The sequence below is a fragment of the Pyrgilauda ruficollis genome, unplaced genomic scaffold (assembly GCF_017590135.1).
Source record: "Pyrgilauda ruficollis isolate IOZ18807 unplaced genomic scaffold, ASM1759013v1 scaffold65, whole genome shotgun sequence".
NCBI classification, from domain to species: domain Eukaryota; kingdom Metazoa; phylum Chordata; class Aves; order Passeriformes; family Passeridae; genus Pyrgilauda; species Pyrgilauda ruficollis.
Genome location: NW_024528266.1, coordinates 3,851,090 through 3,871,170, shown reverse-complemented (window position 1 = coordinate 3,871,170; position 20,081 = coordinate 3,851,090). Strand labels below are relative to the sequence as shown.

General features: G+C 38.9%; 1 protein-coding gene across 1 annotated transcript in view; it reads left to right on the top strand.

The window, feature by feature from the left end:
- PPP3CA (protein phosphatase 3 catalytic subunit alpha) overlaps positions 1–18,768 on the top strand; it is a 170,145-nt gene extending 151,377 nt beyond the window's left edge. Inside the window, exons 11-13 of the mRNA XM_041484246.1 lie at positions 7,076–7,160; positions 10,979–11,076; positions 17,017–18,768. Of these exons, the coding sequence (XP_041340180.1) occupies positions 7,076–7,160; positions 10,979–11,076; positions 17,017–17,210 (377 nt within the window). The 3' untranslated portion in view covers positions 17,211–18,768. The remainder of the gene's footprint in view (positions 1–7,075; positions 7,161–10,978; positions 11,077–17,016) is intronic.
- Positions 18,769–20,081: the final 1,313 nt, after the last annotated feature.

The following is a 20,081-nucleotide window of genomic DNA, read 5'->3' as shown; positions in this document are numbered from 1 at the left end:
GTTCTGTCATCCTTTGGGTTGAAGTTTATATGATGATTAGTTGCCCTGTACGTGTTGGTTTGACTGTAAGTGGTACTTTGTATCTTAAAACCTGTAGATTCTTAAAAGTCAGTTTATTTTCTTTGACATAATTTTCTGTTAGGCTCTGCAAGAACAAATAGTAGCTGTCTAAAATGTCCCTTCTCAATTGAGAAAAGCTGAAAAAAATCCCGTGTATCCCTGACGTTCTTACTCTGAATGCTTTCAGTGTTTTAAAAAAAACTATGAAAAGTAACCATAGATAATCTATCTAACAAAAATAATATATGAAAAGGACAGAAATACTAAGAAATTATTTTAAAAAAGAAGAACCTAGAAAAATCTAACACTAGTGAATATTCTCAGGATGTTTTTAGGCAGAATGAATGAACTAGGAGAATGGAGAACTTTCATTTAAAACAAATATATAATGAAGTTGTAATTAATAATTAAAATTCTCTTTCAAAGTATTTATTTTTAATCTTTGGAACAGGAAGCTAGATCACAAAGATTTTACAAAATGTTTCCTTTGTGATGGAGAAGACTGGTATAGATGATAGTACTTTGATTTTATTCTGAAAAACCAGGTGGAATTCCCTGTTCTGCATCGGCCACAGTGTGTGGACATGAACAATTATCATGCAGGACTTGGGACAAAGACTGATTTATTGAAACTGGTAATCAGTGAACAGCAGAAAACACCTGTTTGAATATTGTGCCCACTTTTTTTATCTCATGAAATTTAAATAAGTCACTACTGTGTAATTAAAGTAGCGTGTGAAATTGTGTGGAGGCATACGATGAGTAAAAACTGTGTCAAGTTAAATACGGTAGCAACAAACCATGTGCTTAAAATCCTTGGCTCAAGAAAGCTCTTAAGCAGAGGCTGAAATCCCACTGATTGCAATGCCTAAGGGGCTTTATGAGAAAGATTTGTGAATTAATTCAGCCTTGGCCTAATACTTCCTTTTAAAGTTGTACTGTCAGCTTCCATTGGGCATAGACAGGCCAATGCCTGTACTCTTTTTCTAAAACTTTGAAGTGTCATCATTCCCATCTCCAAGTTACAGTTCAGGAGCATGTTTTCAAAAGCAGAATCAGAAATTCTGCTTTTTTAGGGGTCTTGAACAGCAGCCCTCTCCAGCTGTACGAGGGCTCTGTATTTACTGGGTTTTTTCTGAGGGGAGGGTGAACCCCCATCCCACCTCCCTGGGAGTTTTGCCATGGCACTGCTCCACACTTGGAGTTTGCAGCATTGCAGGTGTCTGAGCAGGGAGACAGGCTGGAATCCTCTGGGCTGGCATGTGTGTGTACTCTGTAACAATATCTAACAGCAGTAAAGCTTCCAGCTGAGGAATAACTAAACCATTCCTACTGCTGTGCCACTAATACCTAAATCTGTTACCTAAATCTGCTCTCAGGCTTTTTTGTATGAATGATTTCTCTGTGTAAAACATTATGGTAAGGAAGATACTAGAAATGCAGTTGTCTTTAGCATGTGTAGCTAAAAACCAGAGCTGGCATATGTTCATGTCTGCTTTCCCAGGTAATGAATCCCCTTAGCTATAAAAATGGGCAATAAAAATGGAGCTGTAAAAATGGGCTCTGTGGCACTGGTGTTGCAGCTTGCTGTGGGCTCACACTTTTACCTACAGCCCATTGGGCATGTTAGGCTCATGGGGATTGTACACATGGAAGAGACTGAAGGATTCAGACATAGAAGTAAATTTGAGGTTGATTTAAATTTAAATACAAGCTGATGTCTGTAATGATTTCTTAGTGGGTTCTGATTTCTTACCTGTACAGCAAATCTCTTTCTCTTGAGTTCCCTCTTTTTTTTTTTTTTTCTTTTTTTTTTTCTTGTTTTGGTTTTGTTTTTTGAAAGCCTTGCCTTTTGGGGAAGAGAAGTACAAGACGTGTTTCATTTGTGTTCACAGTGAAACAGACCAGAATGATTACCAGCTTAATCAAAACTGTTTCTGTAAGGACTGTCTGCTGACAGTCTTGTAGCGGCTCAATATTTTCACTGTTCTTCCTCAGTAATTTCTGTCCAGCTTCCTTGGAGGACTAGTCCTGTTTACTGGCTGATTTTTTTTTTTTTTAGCAGTATTTCCAATAGAAGGAAATGCCTGATATCTGCAACAGCAGATGCATTTTGTTTTATGGAATTATTCTTAAAAATCATTGCTATTTTAAGATAATCAATAGTTTTCAGGGCTCGCTGCTGATTTCCTTTCTCTCCTTGCAGTTTGAACATGCCCTGACCTGGGTTCCCACATGTAGTGAGAATGGTCCCATCACTATGGTTTGCGCTGATCATTCATTTGTTACCTTCTTTTAAATTTTCTTGCCTTCTGTCTTCCCCTCTCATTCCTTCCTTCAAAACAAAACCCCATTAGTATTGCCTGACTTCACTGCATGGTGTTCTTGTGAGCCCTTTTTTATTTATTATTATTTTTAATTCTGAGTCATGTATGTTGCATCTAGCCATGAGCAGGATGCTCAACAGCATGTGTTCCTTTATATTTTTTCCCTGCCCCCTCACTGTTTTTTTTCCCCCTAAGGAAACACATCATGGGGATCTGATCAATTTGTTGTAGGCAGTTTCTGTGTAAGCTTACTGTGAAAAAAGCCTAAATATCGTTATGCCCTTTATCCCATATGTCCCTGCTGGCCTGTATTGGCCTTTTGGTTTCACTCACTTCAAAAATGAGAGAACATGATAGGTCAAGTTTCCTTATCTCTGATAGTTTCCTCTTGCTGTACTTTCTCTTTCCTCTTTGCTGTGGTAGTTGCAATATAATCTGATCCAGAAAAAAATGTCTTGGGCAAATGTTAGTTCATGTGCTGTATGTTTGTGCATCAAACATATCACTTAGCAACAGGAGCTGCAAATACCTCTACCTAGCGAGCATACAGTCAGAGTTCTGTTTTGTTTTAATTAGCAACATTTCTGGCCTCATGCATTTGATTGAATAAACTAAACTGCTAATTAAAAGGGTACAATAATGCAATAAACAATTTGACACAAATGCACTGCTCTGCTTGCTTTGTATGCATCCTTACCATGATTTGGCATGAAGACACTCCTAAATTATCTACAAATTTTTTTGTATTGCCTTCAACAATGTAGCTCTCAGCCTTCTCACAAAAAAGCCACTGTCAGAGCCATTAGCTGCAGCGTTTATTCCTTTGTTGGAAAACAGCTTCCTAATACAGTGCTGTAGTTCCAACCTAAAGAGAATTCCCAAGTCAGACACCTCCTGCCAATCATAACCGGGTTGTGCTGTGAACAGTAGTATGTGACATTTGCCACATCTCTGCAGTAAACTGGCCTGGAGCCAGCTCAGCAGCAACTAACAGACTGATAGAGCAAAAGCAAGGGTCTTGTCCTTAGGTCTGTTACTTACCAATGTCTTGATACAGACCTTCATGGTCCTGCCTGATGAGAGTGTCTTAGCTTGCCAATGAGTTGATTTGTAGCTGGGAGAGAAATGGAGGGGTTTTCCCAGTGGTTTGTGTTTGTTCTTCCTCCAAACCAGCAAGGCTGGGCTGCAGTGCGTACTTAATTTCTGTGAGTTGGTGACAGAGTGGCATTTTAATGTGATCTTTGTATTTATTATTCTCTCTATGGTTTGGTCAGATGTGGTGGTTTCCATGCCCAAAGCATTTTTCCTGTGAGCTGCATTACGGCACATCGGTGTGCTCTGCCTCTGGACCAACCTAGCAGCATGCACTAGATGCCCAGTGTCCCCAGAGCGTGTGCCATGGTGCAGTTGTGCCTGGGCACCAAGAGCTGCACTTGTCTTGCCCTCAAACAGCTGATTTTAAAATGCAGTACCCTGCATGGTGGTGGCGTTTGAATTTGCTGACTGAGAGCTGCTGGAGCGTTTGGACAAATGCGGGCGTGCAGCGGGTGGCACAGATGCTGGTAGGAGCAGCAGACATGGCTGGGACACTGAGCTACTCTGGCAGAGAACTGGAGCAATTCGTTTGGCCCTTTTAACAAAAGAGGCATCATCACACAGGCACACCCCATATGGCCAGGGTGGGGCTGTTTTTGGGAAGTGATTAGCCTTATCAAAGCAGCAGCAACGATGTAGGAGAAAGTCTGTGTTGGGGAGGTGGTGACACCGCTGCTGGTCTCCTGCCTGCATGTTGATTCCCTGCAAAACCTACTAACAAGGCTTTAAGCTGAAAAGGTTTCTTTTTTTCCTTTTTCCCTTCTCATTTTCAATCTGTTTCTTTTTTTTTTGGATGTTCTCTGCTTAATTTGTTTCTTTTCTGTTTTTCAGACTTTACTTAAACATTACACTTCCGTTGATGTTGTCAAATGTTCTGTATTATTTTTTATTTTCATTCTACAAACATCACTGATCTTTTTCTTTTCCCCTCTTTGGAATTCATAAGAAGATCCCATTTATGCACAGAAGAAAGGTATTCAATAAGTTGGAAGGCTCAAGTTTTATTAATTTTCCTAATGCTTAACTACATAATATATATTAGCATACCAGTTAGAGATTTGGGGTTGACTTTTTTACTCAGCACTGTTTTAAATCTGTTCAATCCTACGTCTCAGGGTATTGTCAGCATTTATAGTCTTTTTTTTTTCTTTGTTGTACTTCTTAATCTGAACATTTAAATTGCCTTTCATATAAATCCTTCCTATCCAGCTTGCAGATTCTGTGTTTTGATACCAATCCAAAATCCAACAGAACTTGTTAAATCACTGAAATAAAATTCAAAACTTTTATATTCCCCACCAGATAATTTTTACACTTCAACTTTAAACTCTTTTTTAAAGTTCCTTCATTCAAAAAGGGTTTGTTTAGATATTGGAAGATCTTTTAAAGATATTTTCCAGCCTAAATGAGTCTATGGTTTTAAGAAAGGAAGTTCGAATCTGAAGAGGTTATCTGGCAATGTTTGCAAGGGCTAAAATTAACCCTTTTACCTATAGCCAGTTCTTAGGTTTTGACTCATTTATTTTCACATAGGTGTGTGCTTAAGTATAGCTCAAGTAATTCATCAGGATTTGCAGTAATAGTGAATTTCAAAATATTAACCTAGATACACTTGGAATGTGAGTCTAAGATTTATGTATAAATAGTTAAGAAATCCACATACTGTGAGGTTAGTGATATTCAGTCAAAACTAACAGAGCAATAAAACACTGAATATCAGGTGCATTTGTTAATTAAGCCAGAGAAGATAAATCAAATTATTACTAATATTTACTAATTGTATGTCATTTTCACAGATTTGTTACATTAGGAAATTCAGTGGAGACCAAACTCTTTTAAGTATATTTTTTAGTAACCTTTATGTGTATCAATGAGATACAAAATACTCCCTTTGAGCATGTTGTGTTTTATGATTAAGGAAGGGGTTTTTTCTATTCTTATTTTGTATTTAAGTGTAGGACATTATATTTCACTTCAGTCATAAATTATAGTTCCAGTTTTCAGTCTCAAGTATCCTATAGTCTTAGTTGCTGTTCAACTTCTTGAATATCCTTATAAGACACACCAGAATAGTGTGGACTTGTAATAAGCAAGTAGGGATTGTGATGCTTAGGGGGAAGAAAGGAAGACAAATCATGCTCAAGTGTTTTCAGAATAGGAAAGGCTGGAAACCATGTCTTGTCAGATCACAGTTCTGTGAGATCATAGTACTGAGGCAGAAAGGTACCACCTTCTGTTCCTGGAGAACCCAGCTGAATCAGTGCTGTTTTATTTAAACTTTTCATTAAACCATTTACATTAATTCAGTTACAGCTGAATTACAGCTGTTTCTCCCACTCTTTATTGTCTAGAATTAGACATTTATGCCCAAGTGTTCATATCTCTTTTTATCTTTATATGTTTTAATATTTGCTTTATATTTTTATCTTTATGTGTGGGAGATTTGAAAGCCATCATTCTGAGTATTTTTTAAGGAGAAAGCTAACTTTATTCCACCCAAAACCAGGACAGTATCCTGGTATATCATAGGAGGCCCCATGTTTTCCAGTACACCATCACCTTTCCTGGTTTTGGTAGATAAACACACAGATACCATTCCCCTTAGTCTATGGGCTATTCCCTAAAAAAGTCCATTGAGTTCATGAATTCCATGACCTTGAGCTCCTGTCATAACAGTTTTTCAGGGCAGGAAAGATAGTGTGTGGTGTGTGAGGTGTTGGACTGTTGCATGCTGAAGCCAGTTCTTATTCCATCACCACTTGTCCAGTTTCATCCAAGCATATTCTTCACTAATGTTGTTCTCCTCATTTCTGCCCCTTTCTGCTGATTTAGCTTCCCTGATGGGCTCTATAAAATAGATCAATTTGTTAGGATTTGAAAGCAGAAATTTTCATTTTTGTCTTTGAGTTCTGGAGTAACAAAGAAGGGAGTGTTACTGTGATGTGTAGTGGTGTCTGAACAGGCAGGAGCTGTCAGGGAGCATCCACACAAGTCAAGGTTAGCTGTCCTTCAGAAACCTTTAGGAGAAGTCTTCATGATGTATGTGGTTCTGATTGTGATAATTAATGAAACTGGCTTTCTGAGTATAACAGAACATTTTCTCGGGGACATGGGGATCTTTTGTAATAAGTACTGTTTGCTTTTTCCATTCAGGTGGTTCTCTCTTGCATGTACAGACTTTGATGATATCCAAGTAACGAGTACACCTCAAACTCAGCCAAACTTTAGTCTGTGTTGCACTATACTTTTTTTTTTTTTAAGGCAGAGTATTGTGTGAGTTCAGAAATTTCAAAGCAATTGTAATTTTGAGCAGTCCATAGCAGTGAATAGAAGGAAGTTGCTCTGTGGAACTCTCCTTGCCACTGCCAGCCAACACAACTCCTACCATCTCATGCTCCTGTACAGGACTCTGCCCTTAGGTTTTATTATCTTTAAATAGTTTTTTACTAGGAATGAGAAAGTATTTTCAGTTTTGATTACAAATGTGGCTTAGTTTGGCAAACGTTAGCATTAATATGATGTTTCTTGTTGAGAGTATTTAGTGATGAATTGTTTACAAATCCCTATAACAGTTTTTGATATCTTTTCCATAGGTGCAACAGCTGCTGCTCGAAAGGAGGTTATAAGGAACAAGATACGAGCAATAGGAAAAATGGCTAGAGTTTTCTCAGTGTTAAGGTAAGGTTTTGTGCTGGGTTAGTTTTTTTTTTAGTGTTGAATGATATCTTTGAATGATTACTTACAGCACTCAACTGTTAATCAAACAGCAAATTTGCTATTTTAGTATACCACCCAACTGGGTTCTACTGCAACCTCTTAGAATTTTTTTTATTTGTACAATGGTGCTATTTATTTTGGCTCTGAATAGTCTTCCTCAGGGCATTTGCTGAATATAAAACAGACAAACAAAAGACATCAGCCAAAAAATTTCCAATTACCATTTTAAAAACTCTTGCTGACCAGGTGTACTAATTAACTTCTAGCCCCTGTGAGGCAAGCATTAAATGTGGGGAAAGGGTATGTTATACATCACCTCTCATTAAAAAAGAAGTCAGCTGTCACACTTTGTCACCCACAGATGTTGCTACAGCCACGAGTAACGATGACTAAAGATGAAAGTGTTAGGGTCATTTACCTAGAAATCCAGGAAATGGTTGTGCAGGCAACAGCAGCTTGTTCCTTTGGGTTGCACTCCCCCAAACATATGAACATGAGCAACTAATTGCTGCTATCCAGTGTTTAGAACTCTCCATTTGATGTCTCTGAGCAGAAGAGAAAACATGCTGTACTGTGCTGTAGTCTAAATATAGAAAATACCATTCTCCCTCCCTTCCAGCGGGCGATTTTTTCCTCAGGAAGCTGTGTGTTGGTCTGCTGGAGTCAGTTGATGGCTGCTAAGCTTAGTGAAAAATTATGGGAGTTCTAAAACATTTACTGTTAGGATTTCATGATTGATGTAAGAAGAATAAATAAAATAGTTACTTGAAGAATCTGCTATTTAATTTCAGTGGAAACTGTCCAACTTGCTTGCTTTGAATGCAGCATGCCAGCAGTGGGCAGGTTCTTTGTAGGGCTTTGCATGGGCACAGCAGCTCACCCACGCCTTGCAGATTGCAGCAGCATAACTTGAAATAGCAAACTGAGATGGAGAGATGGAGGGCTTTGTACCTGGGGATCCCAGAGTATTGCAAGTGACTTACTGGTGGTGCATGAGCTACTTCAAAGTGAAGCCCATAAAAAAAACCCCAGGTTGGCATCATGCCTTTTCCCTAAACAAGATGGGGGAGCAGTCAAATGTTTCCACCTGCTTCTCTGTACCACGTCTGGCAGAGAGCCTGGAGGTGGCTGCTACCACCTTCATAAAACAGCACAACTATTTTTCTCTAATGATAGTTGAGCAAACAAAGTTTGGGAAACTTGGCTTTCTCCCATAACCTTGAACCACAGCTTCTGGATTGACTGTATTCTGTTGTGAACCACCTTTTAAAATATAGGATTAGTTCACAAGAGTTGTCAACTTTAATAAGCAGAAGGATCTGAAGTTGGATGATCAGCTGATATATTTGGAGTTTTACAACTTGCAGATTATTGACATGAGCCATGTGTCACACTTCTTCAAAGGAATCTGTAGGGCAGAAGCTTTTCAATGGTTTCATGGATGGAAGAGGGATACAGAATAATTCCTGCATCTGCTCTGTCTACAATGATACACATAAGTTTCAAACCTTAAGTCTACCCCAGGCAAAACCACCACAGCCTTTTACTGCTCTTGATTCTTGAAAGCTTTGCAGGAAAGACTGTGGAGGAAGAGTAGATTTGTTCTCCCTTAGCTTTAACCAGCAAATACAGCACATCCTCACTGTGATCCAAGGCATAGTCAGCAAATAAACAGGTACCTGCAGTGCATGGTTTTGGTGACAGGTCTTCCAGGGGGATGAGTGACATTTCATCCCAGCCATCACTGGGATACCTGTTCTCTTTTTTTCTGAGCAAGGCTGATTCTCCTCAGCTAGGTGGAAGGCTGCTAGGCAGTAAAAATTTCACAGGGTAATCTTCCAAATACTATTCCTATAGAAAAGCCTGGGATATTTTTTCTGTCTTGCCAGCATAATCCACATAAGACACAAGTGTCAGGTAGTTGTGCGTAACCCTAAGAAGAAATCAGCAATGCCATCATCTATCATCTGTCTATATACCAACCTGCTCTGGAAATCTTTGACATTCCTGTACAAGTCATTGTGTTTTATGGAGTTTATTTCACTAATTCTTGAAATCTTTCTGAATTAGTAGCACCTAATCTGACCATCTGCAAAAAACTTAGTCATCTCTTCTTTGGGCTGGAGTGGTCCCTTTCCTCAAGGATATAACTTGAATGTAAAGCTGAAATAATTTCAGCCATTTTAGTGTAAAAAAAATGGATATCAAAATATTGTTGTATTGAGTTTCAAATGTTACAAATGAGCTTTGATGAAAATAGCTATTGTAGAAAGGTTGGCTTAAGCTAAATGGAAGACTTTGCGATTCCTTGTCATTGACTCTCTCCAACTTTGTTTCTCAAGTCTGACTTTTCTTTCAGTGTATGTAGACTGGAGAGAGGTAATAAAATACTTAATCAGTCTATTATCTCTTTTTTTTAAATAGAAATAAATGGCATCAAATAGAAATGAAGGAACACTGAAGGCTAAAACATCATGATATTTTTGACATACATCTTTCTTGTGCATATTCAGTTTAAAGATAATAAAAATACAGTCAGTAAACTTAACCCATGAGGGTAAAGCTAAAAGTGCCGTTGCAGTTTAGTTAAAAAAAAAAAAAAGAAAGAAAGATACATAATGTACTGAATAATTGAGAGAAGGCAAAAGCTTTGCTGTGTAACTGTTGATGGTAAAAATACTGTGTTAATTCTGAAAAGATTTTGCTCTTGTGTTAGTTCCAATTGCTTGGAAAACTGCAAGCAAAATGATCACAATTTGATTTTGACTATTACATAATGAAAAGTGAGTGCAAGCAGAATTATTTTCAAACAAAAAATAGAACTTGAAGAGTATATGTAGTAGGTAAACAAGAGTTGTTTCGTATACGTGAGTCATTCAGGGCGTGTAGGTCCAAAGAAAATTGTAAGTAGTAGAATTGCTGAGAGACGGTTTTTATAGACAAAACCACATTATCCTCAAGTGAATGTGGAACTAAATTCTGTCTTTGTATTTGCTTCCTCCAGCTTAATGTCATTATATACTTCAAAGTAAAGCACTTCAAAATAGGTTTCTCTTAAGGAATTGGGGTCAGTTTTGCTGCTGAGAAAGTATGTCATCACAGGCAGCATTACAGTCCTTGTAGAAAGCTTTACTTAAAGGCTTCTTAAAGGCTTCTGAATAGAGCTGTTGTATTCCTCTAGCCATGTATTTAAAAACTCTGTATTTGGAGACCAGCAAAGCATATTTCGGTTTCCTAAAACAATTTTGTTTAATCTGTATTATTTTTAGCATACAAAACTATTACGGACAGTACTAGCAAAGATGGAAGCGCTTATTAATTTTAATGAGCTTTCTTTAAGTGCCTGGTGAACATCAATAAATAATGCACCTGCCTGCCAGTGCAGACAAGAGCAAACTAGCAGTTTAAGTTGATTTTAGACCACACAGTGTAAAATGCCTAAATGCAGTGTTGGCAATATCTGGTTCTTCTGGTCCTTCTCCTGTCAGATTTGAGTTGACAGATGTGTTGTTCCATAGGCACAGGTTATAGTGTTAACTACAGTAGGAGTTGCATGTGGTGTGATGCAAAGGTTAGCCATGTACACAGCAGTGAAGGGGATTTCACTGGTGCTGATGTTATCACCAAATGCAGTCTGTCTTGTCAAGGAGATTGGGGATGACAAAATCATTGCAGGGCATGTGTAGCTTAAGATGTCTAAAACATATCCCGTGTTTTTAAGAAAGACATTTATTTACTTTCGGTGGTTTTATTTTTCATTTCTTTTTTAACTTTCACAGAGAAGAGAGTGAGAGTGTGCTGACGCTGAAAGGTTTGACTCCAACAGGAATGCTGCCCAGTGGTGTGCTCTCTGGAGGAAAACAAACACTGCAAAGCGGTAAGCCTGTTTGCCTGTGTGTCTTGTCCTGTGTACAAAAAACAATTGGTTTTCAACTGCAGAACCTAAGAAAAGTACACAGCTGTCTCAGAAAAAAAAAAAAAAAACCCCAAGAAAGGATAGAAAAAAGCCAGATTTTAAAAAAAAAAAAAAAAAAAAAAAAAAACGAAGAAAGGACAGAAAAAAGCCAGGCAGTTTGTTGTGCTGGAGCATTTGTGAGCAGTTCATGTAAGGCCACTTCTCAAGACTTGCTACATAGCATCAATTTTCAGAGAAAAGAGGGGAGGGGGGAGCCCCTGAAAATCAACTGTTCAGAATGGTAGCTCTGGATTGCATGTGAAGTGCACTCTTTCCACAGTTCAGAGCACCTTTTGGGGTTTTTTTAAAGAGCAGCCCTTGATACATGGAGTACTGAAGGTTCGGCTTAGCTAATGACACTCAAACTCTTATTTTATCTGATTTTTCTTCCTCATAGAGAGCCACCAATGGAAAATAGGTCTAGAATTAGATTTTCTCTCCTAGAAACTCTAGGAGACAACATGAGAACAATTCCACTCTGATTTAAACCCAAGTGAAGGGAGGCTCTTACAAAAACTGTGTTTGCCTTGTACACAAACACAATACAGATTGTCAGTTTTGTACCAAGTGCTTCTTGTTACAGGAAATTGGTAAGTCTATGGTAGGGCTGCCTTTGTTTCCTTTTGGAATAAGGAGTGTGAAGTGTTTAATTTATTACTGGAAGCTCTCCTTTTTTTTTCTGTGTGTACTGCTGTAGAGTATATTGCAGGCATGCATAAAGGTCTCTCATTTATTGAGGTTCTATTGGCAGTAGATGTAAGAAATAGAAATGCTTTATAACCTTGACACAGTCTCAGCCTCTTGTTTTCCTGTTTCCTTCCTGGAGCATTCTTTCTCTGTATTTTTCCCTTTACTGTCTCTTTTATCTAGAAGATTCAGGTATACGGTGGTAAACCTCCTTTCCCCCTTTTTTCCCTTCTCTTTTTTCTTGTCGATGACTTGTGTGTGATGGACATAGTAACGTTCTGCTTTGGAAATGCTGCAATATGATTTCACAGGAGGCCTTTCTTAATTGGTTTGTGGTCTTCACCTAGGCTTTTCTCCACTTAGTTGCTTTACATTTGTCTGAAAATGTGGTCCAAGGAAACTGCTATTGTTGCCCTGGCAAAATATTAGGAATAGAAACGAATTTGAGAAAATTGCCAAGTTCTTGTTGCAATGGCTAAAAGGAAAATCTCCTCATACTGCAGTATTCTGGCTCAGTAAAACATTACTATACACAAGCTTCTGCATTAGTTAACACATAGTACCCCATTCACCAAATACTCTGAAGTTCATATAGTTTCTGTTAAGCACACAAATTGCCATATGTATTAACAGAAAATATCAGTAGTATGTTCTGTTGTGCAAGTATACATTTTAGTCCTCATTTTTTCTAATGTGTCAGTGCTGGTTTGGATCTAGTTATTCATTTTAATTTTTCATCCTAGTTATCATGTTTCCTTTTCTTTTGAGTTTGCGTTGGTTTTGTTCCTTGTTTTTTGGCCATCTCTCTTGCTCTGCTGCTTGAGAGACATAGGCTTACCTTGGTGCATGAGGGTTAAATTCTCTCACTTCCCCATGCAGCAAGATAATAGTATAGATATTTTAGAATGTATCTTAATCCATATCTAACATCCTAGCTTGAAAGAAAAAAAAAAAGTTTGCATTTTATATAGGGGAAAACAAGACAAAAAAGAAGAGACGACTTCCTAAAAACTTGATTTGTTGAACTATTCTCTAAACCAGAGAAATTCTTGAAAATCGAAATGTCTTTTAAAATATTTGCTATACTTGATTGCATTTAATGATTTGCATCAGCTTCTAAACGTCTGACTCTAAAAAAAAATGCATACCAAAGCTGATGGGTAAAATTCAAATGAAAGTATATGCTTAAGAACCATTAATGGTTTCACAACAGTGGTAACATGGTATTCATAACACTGCAGCAATCTCCTGGTTACAAGCTCTGCTCTCTCTGACCAGGCTTTGCAACTTTGGAGGTCCAACAGTCAATCTTACATCTATATCCATTGATTTAAATAAAATATTAGCAAAATGTTGTTTTTCAGAGACTGGGTTGACAAAAATAAAGTTTACAGATGGAGTAGACTGGACAAGGTTGCAAGCAAAGGCAAAGCTTGCTAAAGATCCCATGCTGTGGGATGTTTCTTTTAGTCAGGAGAGAGAGAAAAAAATAGTTCTGTTCAGCTGTATATGGAATTCCTTTGCCTTGTGCTGGCATCAGTACTTTTCAGGCTGATGTTGTAAGTTGTATGAATTTTGTGCAATGGCTTTATGCCATTTTTTGTTCTCTTTTGACAGGGCAAGTCAAACTGCTCTTACTGGGAGCTGGGACAATTATATAATGACCTTTTCAGGTCAGATGTGCAGTATGGAAGACATTTACATTTTGTAGTTCTTTACAGTTAAAAGAAAACTTCTTAAATGTGTCTTTAAAAACCTTTAGTTTGTGAAACTTCTGCTTTAAAACAAACTCTAGCTTAATTCAATCTGCAAATTACTGTTTTTGTCTAAACATTTCTCTGTGTGTCTGTTTTGCCAAAATCCAGCACTTACAGTAACATTAGTGTTGTAGCTCCTTTGCTATTCACTGACTTGTTCTTAGAGTTGAAATCCTCTGCTCATTTTTTCTCATTCGTTTTGCTACCCCTTTCTTCTCTTCAGCTACTGTTGAGGCTATTGAGGCTGATGAAGGTAAATTGGCCAGTCCCCTTTCTGTTGGTGCCACAACAGATAAGGGCTCTGCTGGGTGTATTCATTTTGCTGTAGCTTGTACAGATTGTGTGGGTGTTGGGCTAACAATTGTGGCTCGGTATTAACCAAAATGTAATTGCTTTAAAGGGGAAAGTGTTTTTTTGGTTTTTCTTTCTGTTGCTGCTGTTGAGGTTTTCTCTTTCTGTAAGTTACAAACACGTTGGAGTTGCTGTATGTTGAACTAAGCACTGAGTAATGCCACAGGAGGAGATCAGGGAACTCGGATTTCACGGGACATAACTTGGCAGCAGCTCGTAAATGTTTTGTGACACATAGCTCAAAAGCTGTGTGCTGGAGGCTGGCTCAAACTATCCTCAGCAATTTCTGGTCAAAGAAAACACTTAGCTTTTTATATATTCTCTCTTTTTGATGTTGTTTCTTTTCCACTTTTTCTTTATTTATGCTTCAGTTTGTTTCCTTTCTTTTAGGTCACTAATAAAAAAATTTTATTGGTCTTTTGTTATAGTATAGCATGTTTCTGTTTCCCTCTAAAAGTAAAACAACATGAGACATTTGTCTGCAAGATGTCTGCTTCTTTTGGTAGTGGCAGTTTACACACTGGATATTTACGTTAGAGCAATCATTAACACAGGCACCATTTTAACTGCATATAAAGTGACTGGCTGCCTTAGAAGATTTCTGAACGCTCAGTATTGAAAACTGGTGTTTTGTTCACAGACCTTTAATTTAACCCTTAACAATTTTTAACACTTCCAGTAAAATCTAAGTAACCATGTATTGCAATGTAGATGTACAATATTTGTTCAGTGTTACAAAGTTTTGGAAGAAGAATTTTCAGAATTCCCCTTTAAAACAAAATTCTTCAGTTGTATTTTGTTCTTGCCCCTCTCAAATTTTCTGTGGGTATTTTTTTTTAGCTAATTAAAAAAAAATCTGATGATTGTTGTCCTTTGGTAAGATGTGCCCTTTCGGCCAGTTGAATTTGTTTTTGAATTTTGTAAAGCAGTGAATAAAATTACAGAGCAAACAAGTAAGAGAAAATACAACTGCTTTCTAAATAGCAGTGAGTAAGCTGCTATTTATGTTGGAATTATCTATTCCTATCGGCAATCTCTAATCTGCAGTGTGCATTCTTGTTGACAGTTTGGCTGTTTTCTGTGATTTTCTGTGACTATGTGTTGTGTTTTAGTAGACTCTCAATGTAACCTGCTAATACTCGTTGTCTGACCAGCAACTACAGCAGAGCACCTTCCTTAGTGTTACAGACAATAACGTGTCTACTGGAAATACAATCCCTTAACGTGCCCCCGTGCCAGCCACACGCACCCCTCGAGTTCATTCTTGATTTGCCGTCCTTGCTAGTTAGACACCGTCACCACAGTCACAACCACTGCTCCACACAGGTGAAGCTTCTGATGGAGGAGAAGTTTCACCAGTTGTCCTTCAGGGCCCAATAACACCAACTGGGCTGTGCTGCTGGCAAGCTCCAGGACACGGCAACTGCTTCAGCTTCAGTGCTGCCATCCATTAAACTATTGCTTTAAGGGATTGGCATGGGTGCTTGTTAGACATCTTCATTTCCTGGTAGAAGGTAAATAAATTAAAAAAAAAAAAAAGCCAACCCAAACGGCAAACCTTAAGAAAACTCACTGTACAACCTGTTCTGTTTTCACTGCTCCGTCCCTGCTCACCTGACTAATCACCATTATGTTGTTGTTCTTCTGAGTTGAAGTATATAATACATATCAAAAACCATGCACTTCACAAAGTTCCAATGAAACATTTGTGAAACTGGCTAAAGAACTAAATCCTGAGACAAACAGGATATATCATTTTTCACTGGAAAGGTTGGCACGACCAACATGAAAAAATGCCTTTTCTTGCTCCCCACTAAATACAAGGAGTGGTAGCTTGGTACCAGGGATATTCTGTGGTTTTGGATGTGTTAGGCTTTTTTTTTTAACAGAAGTTACCAGCTTGTCCAGAATCAGGACTGCACATAGGAAGGAGAGTACTTGGGGGTAAAGAGAAGAGAAAAGGGGAGAAGGAATACTGAACTGGATCCCTGAAACTCCCCTACTGTTTTCTCCCCAGGGAGTTTGCAGTTTCCTGGTACTAAAGCACCATTTCTGCTCTATGGCATGTTATGATAGAGGCCTAGCAGAAATTCCAGTTCTGGAAGTGCAGTGCACTGATTTGGTACAGATAAGAGAAAAAACACACAGAAGGCTGATCTATGGGGCTGTGACCTGCTGTTTGCCTATGGTGCTTTTTTTCTCTTTTGCTTTAAATCTAAAGATCTGCAATACTTCAATCAGAGAGAGAATAAAATAAAAATCACAGTCTGTGAATACATTCCTCAGCCTGTGGCTTCCTTCTGAGGCTAGTATGGCCTCACCAATGTCACTGCTGAAAGGCAGATTGTAAATCCTCAGTTGGAACTTTGGTCCTTTGTCAGTGCATTTCCTAAGCTAAACTGTATAGCTGTTCCAAAATGACAGTATCCCTGATCCGTGTTGCACAGTGTTCCTGCCATTTGGCTCAAGCTCCTTTCTAGAAGTCCAGGGTTGTATCAGAGAGGATAATTGCCCCAAGCAATCAACAAGCAGCTCGAGAACAGAAGGCAGCTTGTTGTAGGGTCACCCCAGATCTTCCCCAGCTTTGATGTGTATCCCATGGCCTCACCATGTCATCACCATCTGGAAGTAGCCAGCACTTTTTTGCATGACCTTTAAAAGTTAGGTAGGAGTTTTGCCTGATGAAGAGCACTAGGGCAAGGCACGGTGTCCTTAAGGCTGTAAGTGATGACAGCAAATGCCAACTCACCGGCTCACGACTGTGCCCTCGGCATGGTTCCAAAGTGCAAACTGCAGTTTCATGTCAGCCTCTTGGTGTTCTAAGCTGAGCCCCAGTGGACAACAAAATACTGGAAGTTGATAGTGTTGAAAACAATAGTTGTGTTGGAAGGGACGGTGGTGGTGAGCCCCCAGCTCTTTCTGAGTGTGGTAAGGAGTTGGTGGTGGTGTCAGATCTTCTCAGTGCCGCCTTCCCAAAGAAGGACTCCTGCACTTCTTGCTAAATTGGGGGAAAAGCTGCTGAGAGTTTTATCTTGCTAATTTTATTTTTCAATAATCCTTTATTTAGCTATCAAAGGATTTTCACCCCAGCATAAGATCACTAGCTTCGAAGAGGCCAAAGGCTTAGATCGAATTAATGAGCGAATGCCTCCGCGCAGAGACGTGCCATCCGATGCCAACCTTAACTCCATCAACAAGGCAATCTCCACAGAGACTAATGGCACGGACAGCAACGGCAGTAATAGCAGCAATATCCAGTGACCACTGTCCGGGAGGGGGGCGAGCTGCAGGGCGCGATGGGGTTGCTGCACGTCAGCACTGGGATGTTCTTGCCTCTGATAATAGCTTATTTGCTCTGGGGGCCAGGTGTTGGATTCAGTTTACAAAAATCATCAACAAAGAGATCGTCAACTTTAATTTGGTGGGAGGGCGGGTGGGGGAGACACACCTCCTTTGGATATGCCTTTAAATGCTTGTAGAAAAACGAAAGCTCATGCTGGTATATATTGCAAAGTTAGGGGAATGAACATGTTTTCCTACTACATTGGGAACGTCTAGCTATGTTACTGAAAGGCCTTTTATTATGTTACTGGACATGAAAACTTTGTTTAATTTCTTACTAACTATTGTACGTTTACAGTTGCAGCACTCAACATCTACAACATCGAAACATTTTTAACAAAATGTACAAACTAAATAAGGACTATTTATTGATAATGTTTTGCTACTCTTGTCAGACAATGGCTATGAAATAAATTAGGCACTCTTTAAAAATACAGAGAAAAAAAGAAAAAAAAAAGTTGGAAATTTGTTTAAAATGCCAAAAAAAAGAGAGAGAGAGAGAGTGAGAGAGAGCGAGCGAGAGCGACAGTTTAATTTTGTACAGATTATGCTTACCTCAGGTTTCTTTAGTGTGCTTCAATGCCCTTCTTTAAATATAACACTTACCTTACTAATTTGGCAGCAATTATCTTTTTCTTTGTTAAAAAAAAAAACTGGAATAATAACATTTATCTTTTTTTGCTGTTTATATTTAGGGGGGTTTGGTTTGGGAGGTTTTCTGGGGTTTTTTTGGTAAAACAAGTCTTGGTTGTGGCTTGCTAAATTTAAATATTTATGAGTGGTGCATTTTTAAGTATAGTGAACAAGACACCATATTAAGTGCAGTGAAAAGCATCTATATTCTGTAAAAATCTGCCTATGCATGTTTTTTAAGAAAAAAAATGGCTGTATAGGCCTGTATGGGACTGTAATGCGCTTAGTGGTCTGACTTATACTGGAAATGTATGTATACTGGCGTACTTTATATTCTCTAAAAAGAAAATGCTTAATGCCTTTGAAATTTTGTAATCAAAAAAAAGCTTTGAAAAATCTAAGGGGGGAAGAGTATTCTTAAAGTTTTTAACATAAGCTTGTCAGTGCACATATAGATGGGTAGCATGTTTAGCAAACCTTGTGAAATTTAAATAAGTTTGTAGTTACATGTGAAATTCTAAATGCATGATAACTGTTAATGTCATAATGGTTTAGTCATTTTGTTCTGTTTTGTCATGTGCCACAAAATGTGTAATTTTTTCACTTTTTTCCCTTTGTATATCAGTTACGGGTTTCAACTGGTTCATTCTAAAAAAGAAAAGGAAACAAATCAAACAGTCCATTGATATTTTTTAACAATTGTATAAGTGCCCAAGTAATTCACTACAGCCTACAGCCTTGCCTTTGTAATTTGACTTCGAAATGTTGGCAATCAAAGCATGCACTTGTAACAATGAAAGAAGCATTTTATATTACTACTCAATAAAAATGTGCATGAACTTAAGCATTCTGCCCTTTCTTGCTGTCTCAGTGGCAGAAGCACGCAGGCACCACACGCGTGTGCTTCTTGCTCTCTATTGCTGTGGACAGGAGAGGACTGATGGTGTAAGAGATGAGTGACTTGTTTCAAGATTCAAGGTCAGTTCTTTACTAAGAAATAAACCTGTGTGTTACCCAGTTGTTCTAGGCTACTGAATGTCTGCAGACTTCCCCCAAGGTCTGGTTACAACGTTGGGTTTTCACTAAAATGAGTAGGATGTAACCCACAAGTAGAGTGCACAAGAAAAAAAAGCCCTCTGTGTGTTTTCCCCTTATCTGGAGTGTTTGAAAACGTCAATGAGTATCGTTTACAATGATTGCAATTTTATTTCAAATGCTCTCTCTTTTAGTCAGAGAAGAACTGTCAAAGCTCTGCCTTCTCACTTTCTCCCTAACTGTGCTCAGCATCCTTCCCAAGTCCATCATCCTGCGAAGAGCTGACAGATGATGCCAAACGGTGCAATGCTGTGGGTATTGCCTTAGCCCTCCTTTCAGGTACCATTATTAAATATAGGCTCAGTGCCTGCTTTCTTATATGTTTTTCCCACTTTAGCTCTTGCTAATTTTGACAAAATATGACAGGTGGCAAAAATAAAGAGGTTTCATAATATCTGGGACTATTTCAGATGTAACTTTTCATTTCAGATTGTGTAGAGGTACAGCACAGACGCACAGTCTGTGTGCTCATCTGCCGGGTGGAGCTGTCTGTCCCTCTGGTTCACGGGCACGGTGCGTGCAGAAGGGAATGGTGAGACTGTGCGTGACCACTGTGCTTGCCCGCTGAGCCCTGCGTGCTCGCTGGACACCACGGGTTACCTGAGGTAAGTTCTGCCGTGGAGACGCCCCGTGCCACGCGCGGCAGCGCTGCTGGCAGCACAGCCCGCTGCCTGCCTGCATTTCACTTGGGCCCCGGCAGTCCCACCCGCCGCCCTGACAGTACAGAACGGGGTTTTCTGCTCTGCAGTGACTGTGCTTAGGCTCTCAGTTGGTAGATTTAACTCAAAAGATCTGTGCTGCAAATCAGCGGTGGGGCTGGAAATGTCTGTTGTAGTTGCTGACGAGTTTATTAGATAAGCAAGTCAGCCCAGGATGAGTGATCCACTAGTGAATGTACAAAGTGTCTGGTCATAAAGAAGATTTTGGAACTTCTTGAATCTCAGAAGAATGAAAAGTGTCCGGAGCATGCAAAACAGCGGTGTCCTGTGTATCCAGGTAGGATGACTCCTTCCTGAAGCAAGCCCTGCCATCCTACTGAGGGGCAGTTTCTGGATGGCTCCA